General features: G+C 37.3%; 1 protein-coding gene across 3 annotated transcripts in view; it reads right to left on the bottom strand.

Moving 5' to 3' along the window:
* Positions 1-14,179, bottom strand: part of CUTC (cutC copper transporter) — a 35,107-nt gene that overhangs the window by 5,627 nt on the left and 15,301 nt on the right. For 2 of the 3 annotated variants that reach the window (XM_029932361.1, XM_029932363.1), the window contains exons 7-9: positions 5,297-5,324; positions 3,654-3,759; positions 2,164-2,667 (exon numbers count right to left, since the gene is read on the bottom strand). In XM_029932361.1, coding sequence (XP_029788221.1) covers positions 2,553-2,667; positions 3,654-3,759; positions 5,297-5,324 — 249 coding nt within the window. In that variant the 3' untranslated portion in view covers positions 2,164-2,552. Of the gene's footprint in view, positions 1-2,163; positions 2,668-3,653; positions 3,760-5,296; positions 5,325-14,179 lie in introns of those variants that run through there. The other variant, XM_029932362.1, reaches the window with a different exon arrangement.

Genomic DNA, 14,179 nt, shown 5'->3' with positions numbered 1-14,179 from the left:
CCTTCCTGTCCAATCTGGATATTTTTTATTTCTTTCTCTTGCCTAATAGCTCTCTCTAGAACCTTCAGTACAATGTTGAATAGGAATGGTGAAAGTGGACATCTTGTCTTATTTCTGATTTTAAGTATATGATGTTAGCTTTGTGTTTATTTTGTGTGTAGATACTCTTTATCAGGTTGAGGAAGTTCCCTCTATCTCAAGTTTGTTGGGTGTTTTTATTATGAAAGGATGTGAGATGTCAAATAATTTTCCTGTGTTGAGAAGATAGTATGATTTTTGTAGTTTCTTATATTATTATGGTGTTTGATTTTTGGATGTTAAACCAGCATTGCATTCCTGGTATAAATCCTACTTGGTCGTTGTGTGTAATTGCTTTTATGTTGCTAGATTCAGTTTACTGAACAAAGTGAAGAGTGGATCTGGAGGGACAAACAAAAGATATCCAACATAGTTACCAAAGACAGCGATATAGTCAGGACCATCAATCCAGTGCTCTTTTTCCACTAGCAAAGTAATCCATGAGTGCAGTGAGAAATATATAAAAATATAAAGATCTGGTCTCTTAGCCTTCAAATACTTATAAAATTGTTCAGAAGAAACATATATATGAAATAATCAGTAAATATTTAAGGGCAGGACTAAAGTGGAGGAAAATAAAATCAAGGTAGGAATTGCCTTATGCTTCTTTTATATTCACATAGTGGAAGGCAAAGTGTTAGCTTTAAGAAAGCGAGGCTGTAAGAAAAGAACTAACACTTAATGGGTATTCACTATGTATTTGGTGCTTTAACATACTACTTAACCAGGAGCCATGGTTATTATTCTTGACTTAAAAATGAGGGAATTAAAGTTCAAGAAATTAACTTTGTCATGCTTAAACTGGGAACCAGGATATCCCAGGTATGTCTCGTTTGCCCAGTATTGCTCTCTGTACCACATCTACATACCAGAAGCATCTTAAAGTAGAAGACCTGAAGATTAGTAGGCTAGCATTCAAGTTCCATAAACAACATTAATTTGTTATTAAAGTTTGAACAATTCACACTATCTTTCACATCCCTAGTTCACCTGTATTAAAAAGAAAATAGAGGTAATAACATGGCCTGCTGTTGTGTCTGGAAGACCATACAGAGAAGTCCAAGCATGGGGAAGGGTTGGCCCAAAACACCAAATATGATTATATGTGCATGTGTATGTGATACTTACATATCTGTATCTATATTCAAAGACAATAATGAAAACTATTTTTTGAAATATTATCTTTGCTAATAATCTGAACAAGCAGGAAAAGAAACAGGTTATTGTTGATTTTTAAATAGTTTTCCTCTCATTTTTCATAAATTACTCAGCAAATACTCTACATTGAAATTATATCTGAAGAAGTACCTGTAAATAAAGGCAAAGCTTTTGCCATACCCAAATCTATGCACACTATTCATAAAGGCTATACACTAAACTAGCTCTCTGACAAAGGGCAAGCTCTTGATATTATGCTTCAGTTACTCTCCTAAACAACAGCTCTGTTTATTTTTGAGAGAGAAAGGCAGATCATGAGTGGGGGAGGGGCAGAGAGAGAAGGAGTTCAAAGCAGGCTCCAAGCTTTGAGCTGTCAGCACAGAGCCCTATGTGGGGCTTGAACTCACGAGCTGTGAGATCATGACCTGAGCCAAAGTCAGATGCCCAACCAACTGAGCCACCCAGGTGTCCCTAAAATGAGATTATTTATGAAAGTGGCAAATAAAGCTAGTGACATAATTCACCATTTGGGGCCTGCTTAAGGAGAAGCATCTTTTATCACTAGAGTCCATTCTCCCTATCTGTGGCCTCAGTTGAAAGAAATGATTATTTTGCTAACTTCTCAATTTTTACTATAGGTCTTTGTAAACTGTTAGATGAACCTATGATTACATCATTTCTCTATCTGGAAACAGAGGCAGAAGTAACCTGGTAAACACTAGAGATCACTTCTGCCTTTATAAGTTTGGAAACTTTTATATCCTGCTTTCCATGTTTGGAGATTTTCATGCTGTGCCATTTTATTCTGTGTCCTTAGTGTCTTGCCCATGTAATGCGTACATAATAAAGAAAAAAAAAGAAAGAAAGAAATTCCCTTTTATATCTGGCTACAGAATGTATTCAGGATAAGAATAAAAGACTCTACCATTACATAATGGAAATTTTTATTTTTACAAATGAAAAAGCAAAATACTGTTATTGAATTGACCCTGAAGTCACACACTGAATTCATACCTTACAGTTCAGTTTTCCCAGTTCATAAATTAATTCCACAAAATAGATTAAACCTCTGTCTGTGGAAGAAGCATAGACCACATTTAACCATGATAACGGAGATGGCTGGCAAGATTAAGCAAAGGAATTGATTGTAGTTCTGTTTGAATTCTTTTGTCTTCTTAGAAACAGTCTCCATAGCCATGTGAGATTTAAAGACTGTGACTGTCCTGGCCAGAGAAGGTTAGAGCTGCGTCACAGAGAATTACAGACTACTCTTCTACCTTCATCTTGTGATATCCATGTCTCTCAGAGAGGTCTGGCTAAACCAGAATATTCTTTGCAATAGCATTCAGAGTCCTTACTTGTGCCACATCTGTTACCTTTAGAGAATATTCTGAGCTAGAAAGAGAGGCTCCCATGGCAACAGAGAAATTTCTGCAATAGAAATAATAAAAGGACAGATAATTATATAAGTTGTTAAATGAGCCCTCCTACTGGCACTTCATTTTATAGGCTATTTTATGGTTCAAGAAGACAGGAGGTCAAGGATCCTAGATTCCCATATTTCATGCTTTTTATTAATTAATCACTAAAAACATCTAGTACCCAAATTTACCTGACAGTATACTTGATTTTATATCTAGAAATATAGTTTTGTTTTGTTTTGTTTTCTGAGAGAGAGAGAGCATGAGCAGAGGGGGGGTCAGAGAGAGAGAATCCCAAGCAGGATCTGTGCTGTCAGTGCAGAGTCCAAGCTCATGAATACGAGATCATAACCTGAGCTGAAATCAAGAGTTGGATCCTTCACCAACTGAGTCACTCAGGTGCCCCTCTAGGCACCTAGTCTAAGTCCTAGTTCTAAGGCTCTTACTTCTTTTATATCTCATTTTTTCCCAATTCTAGGTAGAAATAATCAACTACTTAACTATTTAATTATGTGAACCATCCCAAGTATAATGAAAAACTCACAATAGTTTCACTTTCTTAATGGTGATATAATTTCAAAATAACTAAAATAGAGAACAAAGGTGAGGGAAGATTGACTAAGAATTAAAAACAGGAGGGATAAAAATGACTTCCATCCTTATACCATAGTTATTAACTTCACTAAAGGAAATTTTGAATGGGTGTATAAACATTTGACTCCTTTGAAGCTTAGTTGCTAAATTAGAGTTTATTATTAACTGGTCTAAGTTTAGCAATGACTTAAAAATATAAAGGTTCACTTAAGTTCAGAAGAGCCTGCTTATCTGAGGCAGGGTAAAACCATGTGCACTTGAAAAACTGAGAGAATGATGCAATACTTATGTATTAATCACAACATTCCTTTCATTAATCATACCATCAACTAAGGTCTTCCTATATCAGGAAATAAAGATTAATCCATCCCTTCTTATATGAATCAAAGAATATATTTTTACCGAAACTTCATTCCTGAATCTCTAGCAGACCGAGCAGAACAGTGAAATTCTGTAGCACCAGAACCCTCAAGGATCCTTTGTAGATTTCTGTCTGTTATGCCACCCCCTGTTGGAAAAATAAGTAATACATTAAGTTAAACAAAATTTAATGACTAGCAATGACTGCTTACTCTACCTGAAATTCTCATGCCAAAATTTCTCATTGACTCAAGAGTTACCCTCTCCCTACAATGCTAGAATGAGATAAGAAAGGGATGATAAAAAAGACTACAGACTCTAGAGAACAGTTAACTAAGAAGGTCACAGAACCTGTACGATGGAATCTTATACATCCATTGGTTTATATAATAATGCTATATGTTATAGACCTTTAAAAAGATTGTTCTAGGGCAAGGAAAACATCTCTATCCCTGCTCCCTCTCAATTAAAGCAAAATCATATTAAAACAAAAAGGATAGGTTTGAGGAAGAAGCTACAAAAGCACAGCCTCAGAGACGTATCTGAAAGACACAAGTTCTCTCTTAACCCAGGATTCCAAGAGCACATGACTTCACTGGAAATGGGGGAAAGTGCAAAGTATTATAGAGTTTATTCATTATAATATCAACTTTGTTTTTCACGGAAGAATGTGATTCTACTTTAAACTGTACAATGAAGTACTTTGTAATGATTCATTTGTTTTATTGAACAATCTCTTAATTAAATATTTGTATACAGACAATCATATTCTGAACTAATACCAGATTAAAAATATAAAATTAGTTACTGATCTTTATATTCTTCTTTTCTAATATGTAGGATGTATTTAATAAAGATTTTTTAATGAATGATAAGATATGTACTTGGTAACTCAAGCTATTCAAGTGGCTGAAGTAACTTGACTTTACACACTTTTGGACTCATTAACTTGTTTTTTTTTTCTTTTTTCTTAGTGGTACAGTAATATCACTGAGCCCTAAGAACTTGAAAGATCATAGACTTTTTTTTAGAGACTTGTATTCTTTATGCTATTTGCTACTTTTTTATATGTTTGAGAAATTAATATGAAAAAATTAAGATTATCTTTATGTCTCTCTCACTCTGATTCTAGATCTCTTTATTAATTCTTTGAAAATTGTTCATCTCTAATGAACCAGAATGTACCTCGTTGATCTCATAGTTATCATCAGGAACATATGCTCTAATTATTCTAGTAAAAGGAAGAATTTGGTGATCAGAGATTTTCAAGAACCAAGAGAGTATTATATTTGTCCAGAGATACCGCCTAAATGTTTGCTTACACCTTGTTAAAAACTAAGATTTTGGCCCTAACTAACTCAGTCTTGTAGCATCAAACTTGGTGTGCCTCACCAGAGATGAACAATCCACATTCACAAAATTCTATACTATAGAAGGTGGAGAAACCCCAGTCCCAATCTACTTCCTTATTTCTATTCTCTGAGCTAATCCCTGCTAGAATGTTCTCCTTATCTGAAGTTTTGTATTCCAGCACAGAACTCTCAATCTTAAATTTTTAATCAAATTACTTATTCTTTTCTCTGAATAACATGTATTAATACTTTCTCCCATATCATTCTGCCTCCTTTGTTCTTTCTCCACTGCACTTCAATGTTATACTAACAAATGAATAGATAATTAAATACCTGGCATTACCACAATCCTGCCTTTTGCCTGAAAAAAGAAAAAAACACAAATTTTAATATCTTTCTCTCAAATGAGATAATAAGGCAGTGAGAACAGAAACATGAGTGAAAGTATATTAAATTAAAAAAACTACTACTAGTGTCTAACTTTCAATAGGTCATCTCTAATTCTTTGGGATCTTGGGTAGCTAAGATGTTCAGCATAGTAACTCTTTCTATTCAGAATGGTTATTTTATTGTATTGCTTTGAAGATTTGTACTCTAATGAACACAAAGGAGATTATGCTATAAACACTGAATAATCACATCACCTTAAAAAAAGCCCTTACTGAAAAATAACACTAATTCTGAATTTTTGGTATGCAGTGAAATGGAAGTAGTTGAGTTTAAACAAGATTTTAGCATAAAACAGAGCACAGCATAATAATAAATTACTGGAGGGAAAAAAACCCCACTCAAGTCTTGTATCCTCAACTAAATTTCCTAGCTTATTAGATCAGCCAAAAAAAAAAAAAAATCACAAGTCCATTTAATTGGGTTTTAAGTAATAAAATCAGACTATATGGATTAATTTCTGATAATTCTGGAAGACAGGCATTGAAATTTCCTTACTTTTATTCAAACTTTCATTACATTTTCTAAATAAGTTTTGGGGATATACTCAGTATCATTGAAAGTCAAAAAGAAATTTTGCAAATTTGCAATATTCAAAGCTAATAGTATCAAGTAGGTAATGATGACAATAAAAATTACACATTATGTCAAGCTCACTAATTTTCTGAATAAAACCATTTAAACTGTATGGAAAGTGAATTTTTTTACATGTGTTTCCTGAGAGGAGTCTTTAATACCAGACCAGCCAATTCTACCACCGAAAACAATTCCAAGTCATTTGCCTCAATTGTGCAGCTTATTATAGGCACTCAGAGATGGGTATATAATCTTTCTTATATTGGGTACTACTGAACTATTAAAAATTTCAATTAATAACCACATATGGGGAGCCTGGGTGGCTCCATCGGTTAAGCACCCACCTCTTGATTTCGGTTCAGGTCTTGATCAAACAGTTCCTGAGGTGGAGCCCAGTGTCAAGCCCCCCCACTCCCTGGACTGCAAGCAAGAAGCCTGCTTGAGATTCTCTCTCCTCTATTTCTGCCCCTGCCCCTCCCATCCCCAATAAATAAATAAACTTAAAAAAAAAAAAGAACCACATATAGCTTCGTTTCTTTTTCCATAGAAAGAGAGAAACAATTGACTAATATATTCAATGAATACAATTAATGTTGAGAATACTTAAGTTCTATATTTTGTTCTGTTAGGACAAATAAGAAAACAAAACGACTGGCTTAGTGTGGGGAGGGGAAAATGGGGAGTAGAGAAAAAGGGGTACCACCATCCAATGTGAGAAGAAGGGCAAAGAAGGAAAGAAAAAAGAGGATATGAGAGGACAGAAGAGAATAGAAACCAAAAGAATGGAGTAAAATAAAAATTAGCTAACTCCTGGAATAACAAATGCTTAGAAGGTAAGAGAAGCAGAAAATCCCAAAAGCAATAAAGCATAAAGACAGTAAAAAAAAAAAAAGGTAACAACAACAGGGAAGATGATAGAGTTCATCACGAGCAGAGGAGAAACAGCCTTCCCTTTACTCTTAAGAAAAGTTACAAATACGTTAAAAAGCTCTAATCAATCAGCAGTGTAAAGTTAAGATAAGCATTCAGTATGATTGTTGAGGATCTTTATGTAATAGCAACAAACTCCAAAACAGCTCCAAAGAGCTAAATATAGTATGAGTTAACATGTGAAAAGCATTCCAAAAAAATTTCTTCTGGGAGAGAGAGAGGGCACAAGTGAGGGAGGGGCAGAGAGAGAGAGAGAGAGAGAGAGAGAGAAGCAGGGCTTACCTCAAGCAGTGCTTGTGCTCACCTGAAGTGGGACTCGAACTCACCAACCCTGAGATCATGACTTGAGCTGAAGTCAGATGCTTAAAGACTGAGCCACCCAAGCACTGGAATTCCAAATTCTTTTAGTTAAAAAGTGATATGCTTGATCTGCACATTCAATGAAATCCCAATCAAAAGTGCACCGGCATTATTCTCAAAGCTAGTACAAACAATCCTAAAATTTGTATGGAACCACAAAAGACCCCAAATAGCCAAAGTAATGTTGAAAAAGAAAACCAAAGTGGGAGGCATGACAATCCCAGAGTTTAGCCTCTACTACAAAGCTGTAACATCAAGACAGTATGGTATTGGCACAACAACAGACATAAAGACCAATGGAATAGAATAGAGAACCCAGAACTGGGTCCACAAATGTACGGCCAATTAATTTTTGACAAAGCAGGAAAGAGTATCCAATGGAAAAAAAGACTGCTTCTTTAACAGGTGGTGCTGGGAGAACTGGACAGCAACATGCAGAAGAATGAAACAAGACCACTTTCTTTACACCGTACACAAAAATAAACTCAAAATGGCTGAGGGACCTGAATGTGAGACAGGAAACTATCAAAACCCTTGAGGAGAAAGTTGGAAACAGCCTCTTTGACCTCAGCCACAGCAATTTCCTACTCGACACATCCCCAAAGGCAAGGGAATCAAGAACAAAAATGAACTACTGGGACCTCATCAAGATAAAAAGCTTTTGCACTGCAAAGGAAACAATCAAGAAAACTAATTGGCAACGGATGGAATGGGAAAGGACAGTTGCAAATGATGTATCCAAAATCTACAAGGAACTCACCAAACTCCACACCCAAAAAATGAATAATCCAGGGAAGAAATGGGCAGAAGACATAAACAGACACTTCTCCAAAGAGGACATCCAGATGGCCAACAGGCACATGAAACAATGCTCAGCATCACTCATCAGCAGGGAAATACAAATCAAAACCACACTGAGATACCACCTCATGCCAGTCAGAATGGTTAAAATGAACAAACCAAGAGACTAGAGATGCTGGTGAGGATGTGGAGAAACGGGCACCCTCCTACATGGTTGGTGGGAATGTAAACTGGTGCAGTCACTCTGGAAAACAGTGTGGAGATTCCTCAAAAAAACTATCCATAGAACTCCCCTATGACCCAGCAATAGCACTGCTAGGGATTTATCCAAGGGATACAGAAGGGCTGACACATAAGGGCACATGTACCCCAATGTTCATAGCGGCACTGTCAACAATAGCCAAATCATGGAAAGAGACTAAATGTCCATCACCTGATGAATGGATCAAGAAGATGCAGTTTATATATACAATGGAATACTACTCGGCAATGAGAAAGAATGAACTCCTGCCATTTGCAGCAACGTGAATGGAACTGGAAGGTATTATGCTAAGTAAAATAAGTCAGTCAGAGAAAGACAGATATCATATGTTTTCACTCTTACGTGGAACTTGAGAAACTTAACAGAAGACTATAGGGGAAGGGAAGGGGAAAATAGTTATAAACAGAGAGAGAGAGGGAGGCAAACAATAAGAGACTCTTAAATACAGAGAACAAACTGAAGATTGGTGGGGGCAGCGGGGGAGAAGGGGAAATGGGTGATAGGCACTGAGAGGAGAGCACTTGGGATAAGCACTGGATGCTGTATGTAAACAATTAATCATGGGAATCTGCCCCTAAACCAAGAGCACACTGTACATACTGTATAGCAGCCAATTTGACAATAAATTATATTTAAAAAAATAAAAGAAAAAGAAAAAATATATGCCGGGGACATCTGGGTGGCTCGGCCAGTTAAGTGTCTGACTCTTGATTTTGACTCAGGTCATGATCTAATGGTTCATGAGATTGAGCCCCGCCTCAGGCTCTGCATGGTCAGTGGAGTCTGCCTGGGATCCTTTCTCTCCCTCTCTCATGCCCCTCCCCTGCTCACACTGTCTCTTTCTGTCTCTCAAAATAAATAAATTTAAGAAAATCATATACTGGTGCAGAAAGGGTAATAGAGACTGATAAATTAGTTAATTACAATACAATAAGGTGCAAAAAAAATCTCTTTTTCAGATTTGAATCAACAACAACTTGTGTTCTATAATAAGGAAATCAGAACCCCCAGAGTAGTATTTAAGTAACAAGCCTTCAGTAAAATAATCAAAAGGATCTCAAAGTCCAACCTCTGGCATACTTGTCACTGAAAAAGCACATAATTTTTCATGATAGCCGAATTATATGTCATTTTGGAAAGACGACTCCAAAGTTACCAAAAAAAGCTTATATGTATATATACTGTGAAAATCTGTAGACTGCCATTTTGTAGATTTTTCAGAGAACCTCCTTTTGATCTTTTTTCTTTTTCTTTTTAGAGAAAAAGAGCATGTGAGCAGAGGAGAGGGGCAGAAGGAGAGAAAATCTCCAGCAAGCTCCATGCTCAGCATAGAGCCCAACCTGGGGCTGGATCCCATGGTCCTGGAATCATGACCTGAACCAAAATCAAGAGTTGTCTGCTCAAATGATTGAGCCAACCAGGTGTCCCCTCTTCTGATCAATTTTTAAAATCCTGATCAAATTGATCTATCATGAAAGTGTTTATCAATGTCACTTTACTAACTCATCCATCCATCCAACGAATATGTATTAAGTGCCTACCATGTTATCAGTCATTGTTCTAGATATAGCGAATATTATGGTTGAAGGGACACAAAATACAGCACTGTGGCATAAAAATTATTTTGAGTTGAAAGCATTTGAGTTCCTGAAATTCGTTATCTGCCCTAAAAACAGAGCCTCCCAAAAGAATTCAAAAAGAACTCCATGGTCAAAATTCCCCTCTGGGAACAATTCATCAGCACCACACCTAAACAAGACATTGTCATAAAACTCGTATCTTCAATCTATTCTCATTAGGGTCCACCTATTTATCTTTCCAAAAGTCTATCCTCCCACCCCACAAATGCTTTTTCCTCCTTCAGACTCTAAATTCCTAAGTGCCCTTTCCCCCTACCTCCTCTTCACCTATTAAGATGGTATATAAGGTCCAAATTCTAAGCCCTTCCTTGAGTCACATTTCTTTGTGAACTCAAATATATATACAGAAGTGATTAAAATCTTTTTACCTCCTGCTAATCTGTGTTTTGTCAGTTGAATTCACAGGCCCTCAAACACAGGCCCTCTGCCTAAGACGGCAGAGAAAGAGTTCTTCCTCCCTGACACAGTAAACAAGGTAATGTTCCTACTCTTGTGGCGCTTTCATGTTCAAGGAAGAGAGACAACAGATAGGTATATTATGTAATAAAATTTCAGGTAGCCATAAGTACAATGAAAAAACAATAAAGCAAGGTAATGAAATAGAGAGTAAAAGGAGGATGGGGCTATCTCACAGAATTTAATAATTGTTAAAAGAACTAAGTGGAACAAGGCCATTTAGTATTCTCAAATGTGCTAAAGAAAAGCATCCATAAAACAAAATGTTTACTATCTAGAAAGCAGAAATGATTTTAGGGGGAAAAAGTCACTTAAAAAATGTTTGAGACACACACACACAGAGACAGAGAGAGAGGGAGGGAGGCTGGCAGGCAGGCAGGCAGTGGATCTGAAGCAGGCTCTGCACTGACAGCAGAGAGTCTGATGATGGGCTTGAACTTACAAACCATGAGATCATGAAGTCAGATGTTTAACTGACTGAGCCATCCATCCACTCCCCCCCAAAAGTCACATTTAACTGTTTCTTGTAAGTGAAAGCTTTTCAAAACATGGACAAATTAAATGAATTCTACCACTTTGGGGAGGGGGGTTCCATAAAAGATTATTGAGAACTATATGCTTACCCAAAGCTATCAAAGTGATTTAACATAAAGCACTTACTAAGTATCAGACTTTGTGTATTTTCTGAAGTAATCCATAACTATTCTAGGAGGTAGGTGCTATTAACATGCTAACTTTGTAGATGAGGAAACTAAAGTTTAGAATGGTTAGGTAGTTTGCCCAGGCTCACTGTTAATAAATGGCAAAGCCAGGATTTAAACACAGACTTTCTAATCCCAAAACCTATGCTTTAACCAGTATATTATACTTAGGTAATTGCTTCAAAAAGAAAAGTTAGCAAGATCTCACTTATATGTGGAATCTAAAAAAGTCCACTATACAAAAACAGAGAGTAGAACATTGCTATCATGGGTGAGAAGGTGGGGAAGACAAGGAGATACTGGTCAGAGGGTACAAAGTTGCAATCATGCAGGAACATTTGTAGAGCAAATCCACAGATCTAAGGTACAACGTGACAATAGTTCATACCACATTCAATACTGAAAATTTGCTGAGAGTAATATTTTAGGTGCTCTCACCACACACACACACACACACACACACACACACACACACGCTAACCAGATGAGATGGATATGTAAATTAGCTTGACTGTAACTATTTCACTATATATATTAATATTGAAATACCATTTATACCCTAAATACATGGAATTTTTCTTTTATGAAAAAGTAAAGTTAGTGTATGAAAATATTTAACTCAATGTTTCCTGCCAACCTATAATAAAACTACAAATTACGTTCCCAACACAGTGATTATGAAATGCAAGACATGACTAGGGCAATTATATCTACCTTATTTTCTACTCCATAGTGAGGAACAATTTAAAAATGAATCCATCAATTCTTCTATCTTAAAACCCTTCAGACTTTTGCACTGGTCCAAGGATAAAATACATACTCTTCAATAGTTTTCAAGGGTCTGGACAGCATTCTTCTCTTTAACTCCAATATTCTGGTTTCTTCAATATCTTAGGAAGTTATTCTTCCCAGGTCTTTGTATGCACTATTTCTTCTACACGGAGCATTCACCTAGTCCCCTTATCTGCTTTTACATAGATAACTTCTAATCATTGCTCAAATAAATGTGTGTGTGACTCTTCCTGTGGGGAGCTAACTACTGACAACTCCATGCCCAAAACTGGGGTTAATTCCCCTCAAATTTGCCCCTTACTACCTTTAAAAATATTTTTTTAAATTTTTTATGTTTTTTATTTATTTTTGAGAGACAGAGAGAGAGAGAGAGAGAGAGAGTGCAAGCAGACGAGGGTCAGAGAGAGAGGGAGACACAGAATCTGAAGCAGGCTCCAGGCTCTGAGCTAGCTGTCAGCACAGAGCTCAACACAGGGCTTGAACCCACGAACCGTGAGATCATGACCTGAGCTGAAGCCGGATGCTTAACGAGCCACCCAGGTGCCCCTAAAATTTTTTTTAAAAGAGGTGAGGCACCTGGGTGGCTCAGTCAGTCGACTGTTTGACTCTTAAAATTTTTTCTAATGTTTATTTATTCTTGACAGAGATAGAGAGAGACAGAGTGCCAGCAGTGGTGGGGGGGGGGGAGGAGGGAGAAGAGGGACGGGGGCAGAGAGAGACACACAAAATCCAAAGCAGGCTCCAGGCTGTGAGCTGTCAGCACAGAGCCCTACACGGGGCTCAAACTCACCAGGTGCGAGATCATGACCTGAGCCAAAGTCAGAAGCTTAACTGACTGAGCCACTCAGGTGCCCCCAAACGTCTGACTCTTGATTTCAGCTCAGGTCATGATCTCACAGTTGTGAGATCAAAGTTGGGCATGGAGCCTACTTAAGACTCTCTTTCTCCCTCTCCCTCTGCCCCTTCCCTGCTTATGCACACCCTCTCTCCATCTCTTTCAAAAAATTATTATTTTTTTAAGTAAACTTTATCCCCAATGTGGGGCTTGAACTCACTATCCCCAGATCGAGTGCCATGCTCTACTGAGCTAGCCAGGTGCCACTTAGCACCTTTTTAAAATAGCACTCTGTGTAAATTGCTTTGGGTAATAATGACATTTTAACCATGTTTATTCTTCCAATCCATGAGCACAGAATGTTTTTCCATTTCTTTGTGTCTTCTTCAATGCAATCCCCATCAGAGTTGCACCAGCATTCTTCTCAAAACTAGAACAAACTATCTTAAAATTTGTATGGAACCACAAAAAACCCCAAATAGCCAAAGTAATATTGAAGAAGAAAACCAAAACGGGAGGCATCACAATCCCAGACTTTAGCCTCTACTACAAAGCTGTCATCATCAAGACAGTATGGTATTGACACAAAAACAGACACAAAGACCAATGGAATAGAATAGAGAATCCAGAGCTGGACCCACAAGTATATGGCCAATTAATTTTTGACAAAGCAGGAAAGAGTGTCCAATGGAAAAAAGACAGCCTCTTCAACAGGTGGTGTTGGGAGAGCTGGACAGCAACATGTAGAAAAATGAAATTAGACCACTTTCTGACACCATTCACAAATATAAACTCAAAATGGATAAAGGATCTGAATGTGAGACAGGGAACCATAAAAACCCTTGAAGAAAAAGCAGGAAATAACCTCCTAGACCTCAATCGCAGCAATTTCTTCCTCGACACATCCCCAGAGGCAAGGGAATCAAGAACAAAAAATGAACTACTGGGACCTCATCAAGATAAAAAGCTTCTGCAAGGCAAAAGAAATAATCAAAAAACCTAACAGGCAACCGACAGAATGGGAAAAGATAGTAGCAAATGGCATATCAGATAAAGGGCTAGTATCCAAAATATACAAGGAGCTCACTAAACTCCATACATGAAAAATGAATGATCCAGTGAAGAAATGGGCAGAAGACATAAACAGACACTTCTCCAAAGAGGACATCCAGATGGCCAACAGGCACATGAAACGATGCTCAGCGTCACTCATCATCAGGGAAATTCAAATCAAAACCACACTGAGATACCACCTCATGCCAGTCAGAATGGTTAAAATGAACAAATCAAGAGAATATAGATGCTGTGAGGGTGTGGAGAGACAGGCACCCTCCTACATCGTTGGTGGGAATGTAAGCTGGTGCAGTCACTCTGGAAAACAGTGTGGAGGTTCCTCAAAAAACTATCCATAGAACT

Source organism: Suricata suricatta, chromosome 2 (assembly GCF_006229205.1).
Source record: "Suricata suricatta isolate VVHF042 chromosome 2, meerkat_22Aug2017_6uvM2_HiC, whole genome shotgun sequence".
Taxonomy (NCBI): Eukaryota; Metazoa; Chordata; class Mammalia; order Carnivora; family Herpestidae; genus Suricata; species Suricata suricatta.
The sequence above is the reverse complement of the archived record's forward strand: the minus strand, read 5'-3'. Positions and strand labels throughout refer to the sequence as shown.